Source organism: Gopherus flavomarginatus, chromosome 3 (assembly GCF_025201925.1).
Source record: "Gopherus flavomarginatus isolate rGopFla2 chromosome 3, rGopFla2.mat.asm, whole genome shotgun sequence".
Lineage (NCBI taxonomy): Eukaryota > Metazoa > Chordata > Testudines > Testudinidae > Gopherus > Gopherus flavomarginatus.
This window is the reverse complement of record NC_066619.1, coordinates 89,563,379-89,583,209: the sequence shown is the minus strand read 5'-3', so window position 1 is coordinate 89,583,209 and position 19,831 is coordinate 89,563,379. Positions and strand designations below refer to the sequence as shown.

Sequence of the window (19,831 nt, the reverse complement as noted above, 5' to 3'; positions counted from 1 at the left end):
TTTTCTTACATTATGCCATGGAGTTTGTGAAGAAACGAATAGAAGCTATGGCATAAAGATAAGTATCTACATATTGCTACTCCTGCTTACTGCATGGCAAATGACATTGTAACAAGTCAGTCACGACATAAAATTTAACAGACGCTGAACCTACCAAAAATACAAGGAAAATTTAAACAAATAGAAAGCAGCTTCACTATAAAAAGTAGTAGATAGTGGGGTTTATATAGACCCTTATGCAATCAGCCTATTTTTCAGTATTTGTAGCTTTACTGTCTAATAAATGAAGGCTTTAAAAATGGTAGTGTGCTGAGATAATGTGCAAGTAGCAGAAACAATAACCATCTCCTGCTGCTGCAATAAATTCCTCAGATTTGTCTCAGACTGGGGCTGGTCCTAGACTTTCTGGGGCCATATATAGAAGGTCCATTTGAGGCCAAATCTCAGAAAGTACTCACCGAAGTAGCAACATTAAAAAAAAATAGATTTTATTTTTTTTCTCATATAAAAATCTCTATTCTTAAAGTATACATACACACAAAAAATTCTCACTCAAAAACCAATTTGAAAACTGCACTTTAATTTCAGAAAAAAAATACTTTTCTTTTGTTAATCTTTTCATGAGGTGAAGAGCATTTTAACCTCACAACTCGATATTGTATTATTGAAAACTGCTATGCTGAATCAATGCACACAAAAGTTACAACAAAAAACACCACCTAAAGTTTACCTGACAGAAAGAAAGAAAGAAAGAAAGAAAGAAAATACTCAAATTACTAACCAGAATAGTTAGTAATATTTGCCAGTGATCCGACCATAGTGCTGGAAATCACTATATGTGCCACAGCACTGGGTTTAGCATGTCAACAGACTCTTTAGGATTTAAGGGATCAGTTACAATTTTGCATGTAAAGGCTTTTAAATAATCCAATTTATGACCTGACAACAAGAATCAAATTTGTGTTTATTTTAAGGAGTTTTTAAAAGTCTCTACTCGATTGGCTAGGAAATCTCATGTGACAACATAACCAATCAAAAAAAAAAAGCTCCTTTCACAATAAATCAGGGACACAGGAAACACATTCCTGTTTGCATTACCTGTGGCTGCTTCCCCAATTTGCCTCTTTTATCCAGCAATACATTAGGTCAATACCACAAGCCTCTCCGCTACCATTCACTTTTTGGTTTTGTCAAAACATGGGGTTCAGGTTGTTTGAGGCAGTCTTCAAAACAGTTCATTCTTCCTGCTAAATTACTTACCATATGTTTCAAGGATTCATAAATCTGCTGTAGAAACTCCTGTAATTTAGGCAACTGAAGGCAGACATCTTGCTGGGATTCCAAAGTGGTGGTTTGACCCCACTCAACAGCCTTATCCAGCCAATACTGAAAGCTCAATTTAGGGACAGCAGTATGTTGGGCCATCCCCTCTCCCTAAAAAAGATGAGAACTATAATCAGACATATCTAAACATACAATGGGAAAAAAGTTTGCTAATATCTTATCTGTGAAGTGGGAGGAAATTAAGAGAATCTTTTTTCAGTCTGTAGATGCTCCATAAAGCAGTAAAGTGGTTTCTATAGTTATAAGAGGGTAAAATAATGACCCCTTTATGTCAAAATAGCAGTGACTGAATAGTAATCAGTACTTTAAAATATATCACCCAGCTGGGGCTCAGATTTTTACTATCTGAATTTGTCATCACCAATATTTCATTAGAAGAGTAGTAAAATAACGTGTGGGGGTATGTACAAACAAATGCAGCTGTGCTGTGTGCAAAGTATTGTTTGTGAAACTTCACTACCCATCACCTGTAGTATCTTATTTTTACAAGAAGGTAACATATATTCTCAAAATGATGCTTATTTAGGATTTATTTCATACCATGAGAAATCTAAAGTATATCCAGTTTTCAAATTAGTATGAAAGTTTTAAAATAGCTTGTTATCAAAAGTGAGGAAATGTTTTAAAATTTTACATCTATTAGTATCCTTTAGCTTTTCAGGCAAGAAAAGTTATTTCCTTAAAAGTTGTCTAATGAATTTAATCCCCTATTTTCGGTCTTTTCCCCTTCATTTCTTATTAAACACAGAAAAAAGAAAATATTATTACAATCTTATTTATAAACCTGTTTTAATTAAAACTGTACGACACACTATATACTTGGAATTCAATATTTCCAAGAAGCAGCATGCCTAGAGCCAGCTCAGTATGATGAACACCAAACATTCAAAAATCATGAACTAAAACCAAAGTAAAATACTTCAAAAATTAAATTGGTTTAAAAATCATGATTTTTAATCACATTTTTTACCTGCTTCCTGATTTTTCTTCACCTTTTGAGGAAGCCACCTGTGATCATCTCAGGGTCAGAACTGAACACCCCCCACACATACCCTCTCTACTGCACTACTCAGATGACACTCGTCTTACCCTCTCCTAACCCTTGAGTTGTGAGGATTTGCTGTCCTACCCATCTCTAATCCTCTCCCTGTCTAGACAGGATAGGCAGCTGTCTTACTCAAGTACTCCCTAGCTGCTCCTCCAGCCGCCTGTCTCCCATCCAGCCGCCTGTCTTCCCTCATTTACTTTCCCCCTCATATTCTCATCAGTCTGCTATCTCATTCTCCCTCTCTGCTGCCTCTCCCTCAGTCTGTCCCTGGACCTTCCAACACTCCTTCAGTTCTTTAGTTACCTAACTCACTCATTTTTCGTGTTCTCTTCCCCGACCACCACCAGTGCCATTCACTGCACCCCCACATTCTCCTGCCTCCAATTGGTCCTCATACAGCAGTCTGGCTGCAGCCCCATTGGAAACGATAGGAGAGATCATCCATCTTTGTTAGCAGAAGCCCCACTTTTATCTACATAGGTTATGGAGACATGGTGGCCATCTTTCTGAGAGTAGTCTATGGTTTAGTTCCATTGACCATGAGTAATGGGAGGTGGTGAACATACTAGATAAGGGCAAAACTTCAAAAGTTGGTAGGCAGAAATGAGAAATTCAGGAGAACCTTTAAAAAAATATTGTGAGAGTTGGAAACACTTCAAGAATATAAGAAGCCCTCCTATCTAAAATTCTACCAAATGTCCTAATCTTCCACCCCAATAAAAAAAGCACTTAGAAAACCAGAAGGAAAAGATTTCAATAAATTATTGTTCATCGTGTTTTTCATTTGAAAATAATATTCTCTAGTTAAAATGAAAACTTTAAACAAAGATCTCAGTGAATCCAATTCTGAGAAAAAATCCTAGAGGGTGACCAGTGGAGAATGAGTTCCTCCGTTTAGCCACAAGATACATACAACAGTATGGACAGTGGAACAGAAGACTTTCCACAATGTGGAAAGATGCCCTGAAGGGAAGACCTCTAGGGCTGAGACTATTCAGTGCCCGTGTCCACCCAATCATTGTCTTTTCTGTCAAGACTGCTAAGGCAGCTGTCAATTAGTGCCAAATGTGGTGGCAATTTCATGATACGGACTTTTGTTCACTGGAAACTGAACTCAGACAATAACAGAAGCAACTGGAGTCAGTGGATACTGACCCCTAGTATGCGACAGGGTACAACCTTTTGTAACCTTGACCTATGTGCCATGTCATGTGGGCCAAGACAAAGTTCAGTCAGTTGCAGTACTCCTACAAGTCACAACTGCCTGACACAGACCACCATGATCTCTTTTCACACAGGCTAAATAACACCCATGAGATGCTTACTAATTCAGAACAATACTAACCTAGGCCAGATTTTTTAAAAAATTTCACCATCACTTTTAAACAGTAATAAATAAATAGATAAACAAACAATGAACTACAGTATTGTTCAGATTATTACAGGACTTTGGATCCCACCCAATAAGAAAACATTTTAATAAGTAAGGTACACCAGTTGGATAGCTAGTATTTAGAGCATGTTTGTTTTAAAAAGTGATCAAAGGAAATGTAAACAAAGCCCACATTTTTTTTCATTAGTTACTAAACTCGCACTTACATTTTTTGTTGTTGCTGTCATTTGAACACTTATGGAACTGTGTATCAAACACCTATTAATCCAACAATGTCCTGTCTTATTAGCCAATAAGTATTTAAAAAATAGTTAATGAATAAGCACTATAACAATTAGTTACATCTGGATGTATGATTTTCAGGGGGTAAATTAAGCCTGGTGAAGAAGGTCTACAAAAAGCCCTCCACACTGTTTAAAATGAGACTTGCTACCAGAGTGACTGTTCAGAAGACTCCTCTGCGCTGCCTGAATATTGCAAAGAGGGTCTTTGTGTCAACAGCATATAAGCTTACACAGAGCGGTGATGAAGGCAGAAATGCAGGACTCAAATCCAGTACATAGACTGGACTGGGAGCCACAGGAGAGGGGCTGGGGCTGTGTAGCAAACTTCTACCCTAGACCCAAAACAAGAAGTGTATTTTCTCTTCCCTTCTCATATGCTCTTCACCAAATCTGAATAAATTGTATTGCTGGCCTAGGAAAAGCCCCTCCAGTAAATTGCTATACAGATCATAGTCAGATGACCTATTTCAGAGGGGTTTACTTACTGTACTCATTGTAGGCATGGGCACCTGGACATCATTTTCAGCAAAGCACCTAAACAAGTGCTTAAATCCATTCCTGTTCAAAAAGACACTTAACCTTCAAGCATGTATTTGCATGTTTTGTTGAATTGTGATCTTGACTCTTCCAGATTGTCACCAAAGAATACATGTGAGCGGCAAATTCTCATTTGTACCTATTCTGTCCTGGGCATCCTGCCTTCTAGGATATATCTCAATGTTTGCTTTCTTCAGAGGCCTACAACTTTCCTAGTCTAACAGCAACATTTTTGTGTACCTTTTAAACTATGGAATCTAGCCCTGCAAAAGTAACTTTTCCTGAATTATCCTGAGCTTCTCCTTGATTTAGCCACATGAGGAGATATGCCATAGAACTGAAAAAAATAACAAATGCAAAAATAGAAAGTACACACATAGAATACTGATCTGATATATCACTTTAAACTCAAAGTCTTCCATGGGGTGCCCAAACTGATGAACAAAAATACACTTGAGTAACCACTGGTCTTGTAATTATAAATAAAATAAAACAAAACAAAACCAAATATAATGACTCTGTTGAAATGAAAAAGATTGCTAACAAAATTACAGAAAGGAAACTCCTCTTGGGTAATTTGGTCTATCCTCCCAGAACAGGTTTGTTCCCCAGTTTATCTTCAGAGCCAATGGTATTTCTTCAATTAAAAGATTTGCTGTTATAGGCCAGCACTCCACTTCTGCTCTGACTGCCACATTCGAAACCTGATCCTATCTTTCCATTACATTTGATGCAGATCCAGAATTTAAAAAACTGAGTAGTTCACATTTAATATGATTCACCTCAAGTTACTCCCTCTGCCTTCTGAAAGGGAAAATAAATCCTTGCTCCTCCTGCCTCAGACCCTCCCAGTCGAATTCCCGTTGTTCTTCACTTTGAGGCAGTGAGGAGCCCTGCAGAGCTTAGGCATGGGGTATTTGTTACATCCTTCAGAGACTGCGGGCAGCATTTCTAACAAGGAATGGATTAGCTTTATTCTGTTGAGTGAGTTATCTGGATTAGTGTCTGAAATGTAACATATTTAGTCAGTAACTTTTGTTACTAGATTCTCAGGCACAGCTCCACACTTATACCAGAATGTTCCACTTCAAGTGCTAACAGACTTACTGTTAGAATACAGCTGTCTCATATCATATCCAAAACATACATGTACAAACTATAATATGAAAGTCTGAATCCATGACTGGAAAAGTACATAAACACAAAATTAACTTGTCCTGGGAACTGAAGAATATCAAAATCTCAAAGAAGATATCAAATTAGTTTTCTTAAAACTGGAAAGGATTCTGTTTGCTGTAACCATCTCTTTTCCCCAAGCCTAAACAAAAAAACCTTAAAACACACTGTATAAAGATTATTACCTGCAGTGGGTATAGATCCATATCCTTGGGAAGCATATATATTGACATGGAAGTATCTGAGTAACAGGGACTGTTGAGCCTACAAATGTCTCCCAGCAGTTCCAAATGACTGAAATGCAGACTCTCTACTACTGAAGGATGACATAACCTGTTTACTTGATCTGTCAGCTAAAATAGGTGTGCAGCATCTAACCAGGATTTCTATCATAGTTATTTCTATGAAGGATCTTTTATAGCTCTGACTATCTTCAGATCTGTCTTTCACCAGCTGCTAATAAAGTGGTCACTACTCACCAAAACATTACTGAAAATGAGCCAAGATACCATACAGCAGCAAATTCAAATTGTTATTTTTTTAAAGAGCAGTTTCCTTTAAAAAGTTGAGGCTCTTTATATATAAATAGGAGAATCTCAGATACTATTTAAGTACAACATTATTTCATATCGTAGCATCAGAGGTTTACAAATAAATTAGGTGAAACTACATTGTCTAAAATCCAACAAAAATTTTAAGGTAACCTCTCCCAGCGCCTGCTTCTCCTACAGTAGTGACAATTAGCTTTAAACTCCAAAAGAACACTTTATTTACTTTCCATTACCCCAGTCTTTCTCAAACAACACCCTATTATTGGGGAAAGGAAAGCCAATTATATTACAGAAGTGTCCAGAGACCTCAAATAGGATCAAGTCCTCATTGTGTTAGCTGAACATAAAAAAGACAGCTCCTGTTCCAAAGAACAGCATATTTTCAAAATCTGGAAAATGGGTATTAAAGGCTAGCTAAGCACCACAGTATGAGGTTTCATATTATAAAGTCATTTCATAATTGCACAATATAACATTATTGGCCCCTTATACCACAGTCCAGCTGAGGATGATTTAACAGCCAAAATAATCATATTAATTTAAAACAGCAAGAGACTATATGACCCTGAAAATCACAGAGACAGTGAATTTTAATAAGAAGATCAGGCCACAAATTTAATTTCTTACAGATGACAAATGATTTTTAGCTAACACCAAAATAAAAAAATGATTAGCACAAAATACACTGTCTACTCATTACATTGTTTCTCTATACCAAATATTCCATATCTCCTTGATTGCTTTATAATTTTCCTGCAAATAGATTCTTCCTCTCATTATGACAATTTTTCTCTCAGGTTTTTAGGGTAGGATAATATATCATGAGTTAAGAGTAGTATTTCAGGCATTCTTAATTCCACTGCTTAAAATACTGTTTATATTATGGAGGAACCTAGAATCGTAGATTTCAAGGCCAGAAGGGATCGTTGTGATCATCTAAACTTCTGTATAACACAGGTCACAAAACTTCCGCAAAATAATTCCTAGAGCAATCATGATTTAAAAATTGGCAGTGATTGTGAATTCCCCATGACCCACTGTAAATTGTTCCAATGATTAATTACCCTCACCATTAAAAATGTATGCCTTTATCCAGTCTGAATTTGTCAAGCTCCAATTTCCAGCCATTGGATCATGTAATACTTTTCTTTCCCAGACTGAAGAGCATATTTTCAAATATTGCTCCCCATCTAGGTACTTATAGACTGTAATAAAGTTACCCCTTAGCTTTCTCTTTGTTAGCTAAGCAGATTGAGCTTTTTGACTATATCTTTTACTCATTTTCATGGCTCTTCTCTGAACCCTCTCCAATTTATCGACATTCTTCTCGAATTGTGGGCACCAGAACTGGATATCGTCGGTATTCCATCAGCAGTTGCATCCGTGCCAAATACAGCGGTAAAATAAAAACTCTCTATTCTTACTTGAGATTCCCCTGCTTATGTAACTGAGGAGTGCATTAGCCCTTTTGACCACTGTATTGCTCTGGGAGCACATGTTCAGCTAATTATCCATCATTGCATGACTCTCAAATCCTTTCCAGAGTCACTACTTCCCAGGATAGGATCCCCCAACCCGTAAGTATGACCTGCATTCTTTGTTCCTACATTTACTCATATTAAAACACATATTGTTTTCTTGCATCCAACTTACCAAGCAATTCAGAGTGCTCTGTATAAGTGACTAGTCCTCTTCATTAATTACCACTACCCCAATTTTTGTGTCATCTGCAAACTTTATCAGTGATGATTTTATGTTTCCTTCCAAGTCATTGACAAAAATGTTAAATACCATAGGGCCAAGAATGGATAACTGCAGAGCTCCACTAGAAACACCTCTACCCATTCAATGATGATTCCCCATTTACAACTATATTTTGAGATCCATTAGCCAGTTTTTAACCCATTTAATGTATGCCATATTAATTTTATATCATTCTAGTTATTTAATCAAAACTGTATGTGGTACCAAGTCAAATGCCTTCTAGAAGTCTAAGTATATTATATCAACACTATTACCTTTATCAGACTTGTAATCTCATCAAAAATATATGTAAACTAATATCCCACCTTGTGCTTAGCATACCAAGTAGCTCAGAGAAGAGTTTTAACTGTGTGGATGGATAAAAAAGGCCATTTTTAGAGACTTAGACATAGCCTGGATGTGAGGACATGGACAGAGGTCTGAGTCAGAGACGATGCCCAGGTTACAGGCCTGAGAGACAGGCAAGTTGATGGTGTTGTCCACAATAATGGAGAAAGGATTAGAGGGAAGGGTTTGAGGGAAAAGATTAATACCTCTGTTTTAGCCCTGTTTATCTTGAGCCGCAAGCTAGACATCCATAAGGAGATGTCAGAGAGACAGGCCCAGATTTTAGTTTGAACAAAAGGGGATAGGTGCTGGAATAAAGAAGTACATCTGTGAGTCATCATATGTAGAGGGTAGTTGAATTTGTTTGCTGATGAGGTCGCCAAGGTATAAGGTGTAGAGGGGGGGAAAACAGGGAACCCAGGACAGAACCCTGCGGGACCCCCACAGAGAGTTGGAGGAAGAACATCCTCCAAAGAACACTGAACGTGTGATTAGAGAGGTAAGAGGAAAACCAAGAGAAGACAGTTACAGAAGACAAGATTTCAAGAAGAACATGGTTAAATGTGTTGAAGGCGGTTGACAGGTCAAGAAGGATGAGAATGCAGTACTAGTCCTAAGCTTTAGCTAGGAAGAAGTAATTAGACATTTTGGCAAGAACGGTTTCAGTGAAATGCAAGAGAAGGAAGCTGGATTGGAGAGGATTTAGGATGGCATTGGAGGAGAGGAACTCCAGACAGCACTTGTAGACAGCGCATTCAATGAGTTTAGAGATGAAAGGGAGAAGAAAGATAGGGTGGTAATTGGGTGGGTTTTTCCCCCAAGTTCGGAAAGACTAGAGAATGCATGTATTGTGAGGGAGAAAGAGCCAGAAGAAATAGAGCAGTTAAGAAGAATAAGGGAGTGGTTGAGAGTGGGCAAAAGGAAGATCAGGAGATGGGATGAGGTCATTGTGACAAGTGGAGGAGTCAGAGGAGGAAAGCAAACAAGAAATTTCTGCATCTGTGATGGATGCAAGATTTGTAGGAGAAAAGGAGAAGGCAAGTTGAGGAGACTGTGAAGGTTATGTCATATTTTGTAAATTTTCTCTTGGAAGAAATCAGAGAGAGAGAGAAGTGGAGGCAGAGGAGAAGAGGGTTTGAGGATAGGGTCAAAGGTAGCAAAAAAGCATACGGTATTGTGGGCTTGAGATACAATTAGCTAGGAAGATGGCAGAACTCAAATAGAGAACAAATATGTAGTGAAGTCAGCCTGATCATAGGATTTCCACCAAAATCACTCCACAGTGTGAGAGCAGGAACAAAGGAAGCAGATGTTGGGGATAAGCCAGGGCTGGGGATCAGCAGGATGGATTTTGAAATGGGAGAGGGGGCAAAAGATTGAAGGGTGGAAGAGAGTGATGGATGGAGAGAGTCAACAATCATGTCAATGGAAGAAAGAAAAGAGTAACAAAGCAATAGCACAGTATATAAAGTACTTCAGAGAAATAGTTTCAGAAAAAATCTAGTTTAGGGAAAGAAAATGAGTAATTTTAGTAAACCTCACAAAATGAGAATTAAGTTTAAGTGGTATGATGGGGCTTACGAAAGTGATTAGAGACAAAAAGCAGGACTCTCTGAAAGAAAATCTGTACATGGAAACAGACCACAATTATATACAAGGGAAATGAAGTCTGGATTTAAGCAAAAGAATTGGAAAATGTATCCATGTTTATCTGAAAATTTCCTTTCTTCAGGTAACAAGTTCACAGATCTATTACAATGTCAGCCTGCATGCAGCGTAAAGACAGAACTGGACCCGTAAGTCACTGGCAGCAAGGGAATGCCCCAGCTCCTGAATTCCCTCCAGATGAGATAACTTCCAAAGCCAGGATCAGTCAGATTTACTTTCTGAAAAGTACAGACTGTTTTAAAAATACTTTGAGGAAAAACACAATTTCTTCTACTGCAGCAAATGGTAATGACAACAAAACCCACATCCTTGGATGTCAGTTTCCATCACTATTCTGGATCCATTTGTCTCCAGGGTGGGCCAGATCTGTGGATATTATTACTTAAAGAAAGGAAATGTTCAGGTAAGCATGAGTAAATTTTCCTACTCTTCTTTGTGCTAAGGTCTACAAATCCATTACAATAAACTGTTCGTAGCAATGTGCCTCAAGGGTGAGAAACAGGATCATTCTTTAATTATGGACATCCATACTGAGGCAGATCTTATATAAATATCTCCTCCATCTTCCCCTGGGCACTAAGGCGCTTAGAAGACTTCTGCCAAAATAAAGGAAATGTCATCGGCTGAGACTGGATGACCAATATATGGAACTTGGTGAACTAACGGCTATCTAGCAAATCTGAATATGGGAGACATGACTACTCTGCCCTGAGATTGACAGTGCTCCTAAAGACTGGACTTTGGTCTTGTCTACACTTGCGGTGACATTTAGGGTACATGTAGCTAAATGTTTCAGAAAAAGGTAGGCTGAGTCCACACTGCAGTGTGTAGCTACACATGGCAGTGAAAGGCTCTGGCAGAAGGGAGGCCACAGTGAAAGGCTCCAGCAGCTGGAGCCTTTCACCACTGTCTCCCTCCTGCCAGAGCCTTTTCCTGCTGCTGGAATCTTCCACGGTAGCAGGGAAAAGCTCTGGCAGTGGGACACTACACTGCTAAAAATAGCACTGTAGGCATGGAAGGCACTGCTTGGGGATGTAAAGAGATGTGTACAGTATATACCCTAGGATTCTGGTGTGTCTGTACTCTTCCCACCTATGAAGTGCCTCACTGTTTTTACACTGTTATTTATATCATGCTAAGAGTACAGTGTCTGTACTCTACACAACACCATAAGTGTAGGCCTACCCTTTGATGCTTAACCAAAGGAAGAGTATTTCTTAAGTTTATTTAGGGAATGAATGCTATGAAAGTTGTGAGAACTACCTGTCTGAATTAGAAGCACAGTACTGGGTGTTTTGAGAGAAAGCCCTCAGCTTCAAAACAACAAACTCATCTAATCAGGGTTAGTAGCTATTGGGAGGCCTACTTTAATGGACAGGAAGTATATGGACATCTCCGGCCAGGATTCAATCTTGGTAGTGCTCTAAGGAGCACACTGAAGTTCCACGGATGTGCTCTATGACCTTGTGGAGTTGCAAGGAAACATTTAATGTTGGGATCTGTACAAAGATTTCCTTTTCTTAAATGTGCTGAGAACATACTACAGAGAATTGACCTTTTTTGCTTGGATACAATAAAGCTCTCCTGTGCTATGGCCATTCAAGGCTATGTTTCACTGATTAAACACGGTAATTAAACTATGGACTTTTTATGACCCAGTAGAATAAGTTCTATACGTTGATTTATTTTCGGGGTACACGAGTATAATTACTTCTTCCAAATATTCATTTTAAACTTGTCTGGTCCCAGTGGAGGACTTGTTTTGCAATAGCAGACCTCCTCTATGAGACAGAGACATCTAAATTTCCAATGATAAATTAATCAAGTTTGAGAGCCATAGCAGCATAAACAGTATTACTGCAACTCTTTCATTCCCATCTTTTGTATTTCCCTGGGGAGCAGTGGAAATGATGGGAAGACTTATAGTAGGGACCCTGCCCAGCTTTGAACAATGTCGTTCACCACCTCACATCCCAGGCCCTGATACAGAGGCACTTAATTTACTGTTTCCAAATACAAAGAAGTTGTTCACCAGCCCAACAAATTGTTTTATGTTTAGTGAGATATTCCTGGGTATAGAAGCCACTCCTCTAAATGCATCTCTGCAATGTAAGTCTTAATGTTCATCTCTCCTTTGGCAGGCAGTGCACATAGAGATCAGAAACTTTGTTAGGCCCAGGACAAGAGAATTTCTCTCTGGGATAGTGCTGATAGGGTTTTCATAATAACGACAAAAAAACACAAACAGACACTGATTGTCACCAGCAGAATATGTCTGTTACCATGGAAGGAGCAGTACTCAGAGACCTCACTGATTCATTGTTTTCCATCTGGTAGCTACTGTGTTCTCTTTCTGGTATCCATTCCCTGAACTGAATCAGGCAAATCCTTTAAAAAAACCTGTTTCTCTTCATTCATCAACATGGGAATTCGGCTATTATACAACTGGGTCCAGCTTTCTGCAAATGGATGAGACAGGACAAGATGGAAAGGGGATACTCAGAATTAGTGGTTTCATATCATAAGAATTCTGAATCACTGAAACATGCTTATGTATAAGATCAGAATTCCCAATAGGCTACAATAAGTATCCGATTTTTGTGACACCACTTGTTTTCCATTATGGCAATCTTCACCTTCTCTTAACATTCTTCTAATATAAGACCTTGTACTCATTCTCAGCCCAGGTTTATGATTGACTTTCCTGGTATTGTGTGCCTGTTTGTCTTGAATCCAAGATGTTCCACGACCCATTGCCTCTCCTGGAATTGACATCTCCTCATCAATTATTGGGAGTGGACTACATCCGCCTTGATCAAATTGGCCCTGTCAACACTGGTTCTCCACTTGTGAGGTAACTCCCTTCTCTTCATGTGTCAATATATAACGCCTGCATCGGTAATTTTCACTCCATGCATCTGAAGAAGTGTTTTTTTACCCACGAAAGTTTATGCCCAAATAAATCTGTTAGTCTTTAAGGTGCCACCAGACACCTTGTTGTTTTTGTGGATACAGACTAACAAGGCTACCCCCTGATTATTATCACTACATGTTTGCTTCTGTTTTATATCTCTACAGAACCCTGATGGGAAAAATTGTCCAGGAAAAGATAAATGAATTGCCTTCTTCCCTAAAACCAATATTATTGCTACCATGATCCTAGAGAGAGCCTGGGAACAAAGATCAAATGGTAATGATCAAAGTTGGAGGGGGAAAAAAGGCTGCCACCCATCTGCAAAACATAAGAACTGTCTGAGGATGGTAAAATGGGAATGTTTTGAAGACAAGCCTCCACCAGGAACTTATTTAGATGTTTCAGGCAGGACCCTGCTCCATTTGTCCCTGATTCTGAGACTAGAAATTGCTGCACTGCACTCCCACTCCCTGTTCCACCTGATGTAGATGATGGATGATTTCATTTACATTGTGCCATTAAATGGGTTGCTATCTGGAGAAGGGACAAAGCTGTTCCTGAAATTCTGGCTTATCACCACAGGGTACCCACCTCTGGTCAATGTCCAGTAACCCAGTTGAACAAAGTTATTGGTAGCCTTTTTGCTCCCAATTTGAGAGAGCTTGGCTCCAGTTCATAGAATCACAGAATCAGAGAATACCAGAGTTGGAAGGGACCTCAGGAGGTCATCTAGTCCAACCCCCTGCTCAACGCAGGACCAATTCCCAACTAAATCATTCCAGCCAGGGCTCTGTCTAGCCTGACCTTAAAAACCTCTAAGGAAGGGGACTCCATCACCTCCCTAGATAAGCCATTCCAGAGCTTCACCACTCTCTGAGTGAAAAAGGTTTTCCTAATATCCAACCTAAACCTCCTCCACTGCAACTTGAGACCATTGCTCCTTGTTCTGTCATCTGCTGCCACTGAGAGCAGTCTAGATCCATCCTCTTTGGAACCCGCTTTTAGGTAGTTGAAAGCAGCTATCAAATCCCCCCTCATTCTTCTCTTCTGCAGACTAAACAATCCTAGTTCCCTCAGCCTCTCCTCATAAGTCATGTGCTCCAGCCCCCTAAACATTTCTGTTGCCCTCCGCTGGACTCTTTCCAATTTTTCCACATCAGTTCAGAGTTTTCACTCTAGACACAGCTGGTTTAGAGACCTGCAGTTAGTTCTGAGGCAACAAAAAGCAACTACTGACTCAGAACTCACATTAGCTACCACTAGCAAAGAGGTATTTTCTCCTGCTGTACTTCATGGACTTCTTCAACTTGCCATATAATCTATATTCATTTGTATAGTGTCTGGCAGCAGTCAGGATTATAAATCAACTTTTCTGATGACTCTGAAAAATCTCAGATTTCCATAAATATTCCCATTGTATCACTAAGATAAATGGGACATGAACTGTCAGAGTGTCTGATCCCAAGGACCATAGTCCAATATGCCTGTCTGAAAGATATCAAGCTCACTTTGTTTTCTTTCCAGGGAGAATCACTTAGGGCATGTAGTAACCTGCATGGAACTTGGAGGAATGAGCACAATTTGCAGGAGGCAAGAGTTTAGAGGAGGCATCAGGAAAGTCAGTCAGTCTGCACATGACTGGAAGGCAGTTGCAGAAACTCTGTAAATAGTTCACTTAATAAGGAGCTAGTTTAGATTTACAAGCATGGAGTACTTTTATATTATTATCCAGCACCTGGTATACATTGGCAGCAGTTAGTCTAGTGCAGTGGTTGTCAACCTGCGACCAGCGGACTGCTTGCAGCCCAATCAGCACACAGCTGTGACATCCTCAAGGCCATACAGGTAGTATTGAATGCAGTCCACAATAGTAAATAGGTTGAGAATCACTGGTCTAGTGAGACCTACATCAAGGAAGAGAGTGTGATTAACAGACCAACAAAGCAACACCTAGAACCAGAGCGAACAAGCAGCATAGAGGACTCAGACTATTGGAAATACCGGATTTCCAAACAAAAACCTTGCAAAAGAATGGAAACAAAAATTGAGAGTCTATATACAGAGCTGAACGTGGGGGATAACACATGATAAAACAAAGATAAAGCTTTCTTACTATCTCCCTGAGGAAAAAGTACAAGTAGTAAGTGAGACTGTGTTGCCAGTAATAATGCCCAAAACTCTAAAACATCTAAGGCTTTGGCTACACTGGCGCTTTACAGCCCTGCATCTTTCTCGCTCAGGGGTGTGAAAAAACATACCCCTGAGCGCAGCAAGTTACAGCGCTGCAAAGCGCCAGTGTAAATAGTGCCCCAGCACTGCAAGCTAATCCCCACGGGAAGGTGGAGTACCTGCAACGCTGGGAGAGCTCTCTCCCAGCGCTGGCACAGCGACCACACTCGCACTTCAAAGCACTGCCACGGGAGCGCTCCCACAGCAGCACTTTGGAGTTTCGAGTGTAGTCAAGCCCTAATAAAAGAGTTTGATGAGTACTTTGACCCCAGACACAATAAGACCGTACAGACTGGTTTTTGTTTGTTTTTACCCTAAACCAAGGAGCAGAAAATAGATAAAGCCTTTTTTTCTCCTTGTTCCCTCTCACAGGACAGATAGTTCTTCAGAAGGAACAATTTGAACTTAGATAAATATCAGAGTTTGAGGGGGATTTTGGAGAGAGGGGGTATTTTTTAGAGGTTTTTTTTTTGGGGGGGGGGGGAGCAAACCACTTGATTAGAGTAAGGGGAAATTACTTACCTGTAAATTTGGTTTCTCTGGAAGTATAATTTGACTGGACTGGGCCTCAGGTTTCCACCATGAGATTGGAAAAAGAGAGATCCTGCCTGAGTTTCAACCCTTTAAACCACAAGTAGGGGTGTTTTTCACACCAATTAACCACTGGCTTGTCAGTGCCTTCCAGAATGTTCCCTTCCAGGTCTCTGATTAACAGAAAGCAAGAAACTCCTTAATTTATAAGCATAAATTATACTGAAATATAAATGACAAATAAAGTTTAGCCTTATTCTGAAAAGACGGGCAAGTATGCAACTAGATTCTGCAGGGAACCAGAGTAACAGGTAAATAATTTTCCTTTCTCTAAAAGATATATTGACTGAATTTCTACCTTGGTTATTAAATCTGGGTGGACTGATTTAAATAAGGTTATTTAAATTCCCACGTGAAAAGGCTCGATTAAAATCAACTCTTAAATAAACTCTTCCATTTGTACTCAGTAATTTTCTTTAAAAAAAGTGCATTTTCACTGGTTGATATAAACATTAAAACATGTTGATTTATAACTAAATAGAGCCTTTACATTAGAGCAGGTACATCTTAGAGTACACTATAACTATATACATTTATTTAAGCAACTGTATAGCTTAATATTTTAATACTTGTATTAATTGTACATTTTTAGTATGTTAGAAAATGGTGAATAATACATTATTTACTAGATAATTTTTTTTTGTGCACGATTTGCGTCAAGCTGCATTAGGATGATAACTGGAATTTAATTAAACACACAAAACAGTATATAAAATTTATATTTATTAAACAAAACAAGACCTTAATACAGTACAAGACCTATTTTGCAATATTTATAAAGCTTGACCTCAGAAGTTAGAATCTGGGAAAAAATACTCTCTGTATATATAGAAAAGCTGCCTTTAACTCAAGATTTTTGATAGAGGCTCATGGATTATAATAAAATTAGGCCATAACATATTTTGTATTAATTCAAATGTCATTTTAAACGTTTATTTTTAAAATATATTTATAACAAACAACAAAATAAAAATAAAACTTATTTAAGTTAAAAGATTCCGATTATATATATATTTTTAATTCATTTGTTTCTATCCACCCTGGAAGGTAAGCTCCACAAAAACATATATTCTTCAACTTACGAAGGGACCAAAGTCAATTGAGGTTGTTTCTTCTGTCCTGTAGAATTAAAACTTCCCCCAACTCCTCCCATCAAAAAGGAAAGACTGATGGTGGAGGAAATCTGGTGAAAAATATGCACAACCAGTAGTATGACAATATTGTCCCTGAGATCAGAACAATAATACATGATCTGCAGTGCAGGCAAGAAAAATGAAAAGGACATGCCTTCCTTTGCATTCGTACCAAGTCAACAAGTCCCATTTATACCTGTATACTTTAAATGAGTAAAAGAACATCCTCTCCCATAACTTGGATAAGGATAGGTTCTCCAGCTATGATTTTGACCTCCACCCAGCAAGTTCAACAGCATGCATCAACTTGAGCATTGGTTTCATAGTCAAAACAATGCTCTGTTACACACTGTGAATTTAATTTAAAAGTAAAAGGATATAGTACCTCTCTTCTAACAAGTTAGAAACACATGACCTTTTCCTCTCATTTGTGCTATTTTTATACCCATGTAACGCCACTGACCTCAGCTGGATTAATCCTGATTTAAACTAATGTAAGAAAGAGGAAAATAATGGCCCAAACTTTTCAGCACAAGTATGTGAAATTGAGATAAGAAGCTGTCTTTTGATAATGAAATGTATACTCATCCCAGTACAGCACCTGTGGCCTTTCAGCTTATATTAAGTCATTTCCTTCTCTCTGGAGACAAGCTCCACTCTGAAAAATATATGGAATCAAAATTTATCGGGGTTTTTTTGGTGAATTCAGATATTTTTAACAATACCTGGCTTTTATATCATGCTTTCCATTAGTATATCTCAAAGTGCTTTACAAAGCAGGTAGGTATCATCACCATGCATGTGAGGAAGTGAGGCAAAGAGAGGTGAAGTGACTTGCCCAAGGTCATCCAGGAGACCAGTGGCAGAGCTGGCAATAGAACCCCGGTCTCCCGAGGCCCAGTCTATTCACAAAACCTCCCAAGGACTTGCTCAGGGAAGAATCTATCACTTAACTTCTGTATCAAGCCTGAGTTACCTGAGACTACATGCTAAATTCTAGACTTTCCGCCATATAGAAACTGGTAATACAGTAGACTGGGGAAGAGATAAAACCTTTTACAGAAATTTAGGAAGGAGCCCAGAAAGTCAGTCACAATCAATCTAGGTGAAAGGGATATGTTTGCAGCAATGTCTCTACTGGCTATCGAACTATGGTGAAAAACTGGGATGGATTAATGTAATTCATATACAGTGTGAGCATATTGTCAAATGAAATCATGATCCACTAGCAGCACACTGCTGTAAGAGAATATTGCAAAGAAGCCTCAGTCCTCCCTATTCTACACATATACACAGAATAAGATTTTCTTAGTAGAGGTTCATTTAGAACACTAACTCCACCAGCAGCAAAGGTTATTTCTGCTGCAGAATAAAAAGAACATTATATGGCACCCAGAGCAACTTTTTGTTTTAAGTTTAGAATGCCATGTGTTTGTTTACAAAATTTAATACCATTCCCTAGGAATTTGTAACTGTCCATTAATTCTTTTGAATTAAGACAAGATGTGTTTTCTTTGGGTTTCTTAAAAGAATACCTTTACAGAGAAAGATTCCAGCCAGTTACACAAACTATACAGTTAAATTTACTATACTATTAGAATTTACACAGACTATTACAATTAAATTTAGATAAGATTTTTTTACTCAGTAAGACTGGGGTCTTCATGGTAACATTCAAAGTAATTTGTTTGTAATTTTAGGAGCCTTAAATTAGTTAATTACTTCCATCTATACTCTTTATATTTCCATATTTTTAAATGTACTAGAATAAGTGATGTATGTAATTAGTAAGATTTTTTGACCTTTTTCTGATCATAAGGAACTGAGGAAAAACTTTAGGAAACAAAGCTGAAAATAACTTAACCTTTCTTCATATTCTTCCCTAAAGCATTTAAAATTTTTGTCTCAGTTGTCCTCTCTATTTCATACCATTTTTCATTCCTATTGTTTGTTCCTTCCATTAATATATTTCAATATTTTACACAAAAGAACATCTTGTAAAACAGACAAACTAAAGAGCAACATTTATAGCAAGAATACTATTGTTACTAAAATGTACAGTATTCAGAGATCTGTAAATGCTTCCAGTGAATAACAGTTATTTCATATGTTAATGTCCTTTCATTCCACCACATTTTTGAAGAGCTGAAACAATTTTAAGTGATCACAGAGTTTGGACTTCAGGTACTAAACTTTTACATCTGTGCTCATTGTCAAAGTGATTCCATCATTTCGCAAAGATAGTCAAACTTAAGTAGATCCTCAATTTTTAATTGTTTGTAATGTAGATGACACCATGACAGTAAAAAAAAGGAAGTCTACCACTGTAATCCTGTTCATAATGTTTGAAATAGACATTACTGGCCATCTACATCAAGAATGTTTTCATATTAATGAAAGATCCACCTAAAATTACAAATACTAAATTATTTCATCACTTTTAATTTAATATAATTTTCCTGTCACAAGAGTTGCTTATACTTTTTGGCATCACCATATACAAAAGAACATTTGTATTCATTGGACCTTTCCACATTCTAAAACCATGTACAGTAACTCCTCAGAAAGTCGTCCTGGTTAACATTATTTCATTATTAGGTATCTGATCTATTAGAGAACATACTCGTTTAAAGTCGCGCAATGTTCCTTTATAAGGTTGTTTGGTTTGCTCCGCTCTGCCTGTTCAGTGCTCCTGCCAGGGAGCGGGGTAAAAGGGCTTGCCCCAGTCTGCCCACCCGGCATTCCATCCAGGGAGTGGGCAAGCCCCCGGACCCACTCCCTGGCAGGAGCGCCAAGCAGCTGGAATGGTGCATGCCCCCACACCCCGACTCCCGCTGGAAAGCTGGGCAGGCGGAACAGGGCAAGCCCTCAC

The 19,831-nt window shown here is 38.5% G+C and overlaps 1 protein-coding gene across 2 annotated transcripts in view; it reads right to left on the bottom strand.

Moving 5' to 3' along the window:
- The window catches only part of FANCC (FA complementation group C), a 143,385-nt gene that overhangs the window by 115,433 nt on the left and 8,121 nt on the right, over positions 1-19,831 (bottom strand). Inside the window, exons 2-3 of one of the 2 annotated variants that reach the window (XM_050945827.1) lie at positions 15,758-15,939; positions 1,261-1,434 (exon numbers count right to left, since the gene is read on the bottom strand). In XM_050945827.1, the coding sequence (XP_050801784.1) occupies positions 1,261-1,425 (165 nt within the window). In that variant the 5' untranslated portion in view covers positions 1,426-1,434; positions 15,758-15,939. The remainder of the gene's footprint in view (positions 1-1,260; positions 1,435-15,757; positions 15,940-19,831) is intronic. The other variant, XM_050945828.1, reaches the window with a different exon arrangement.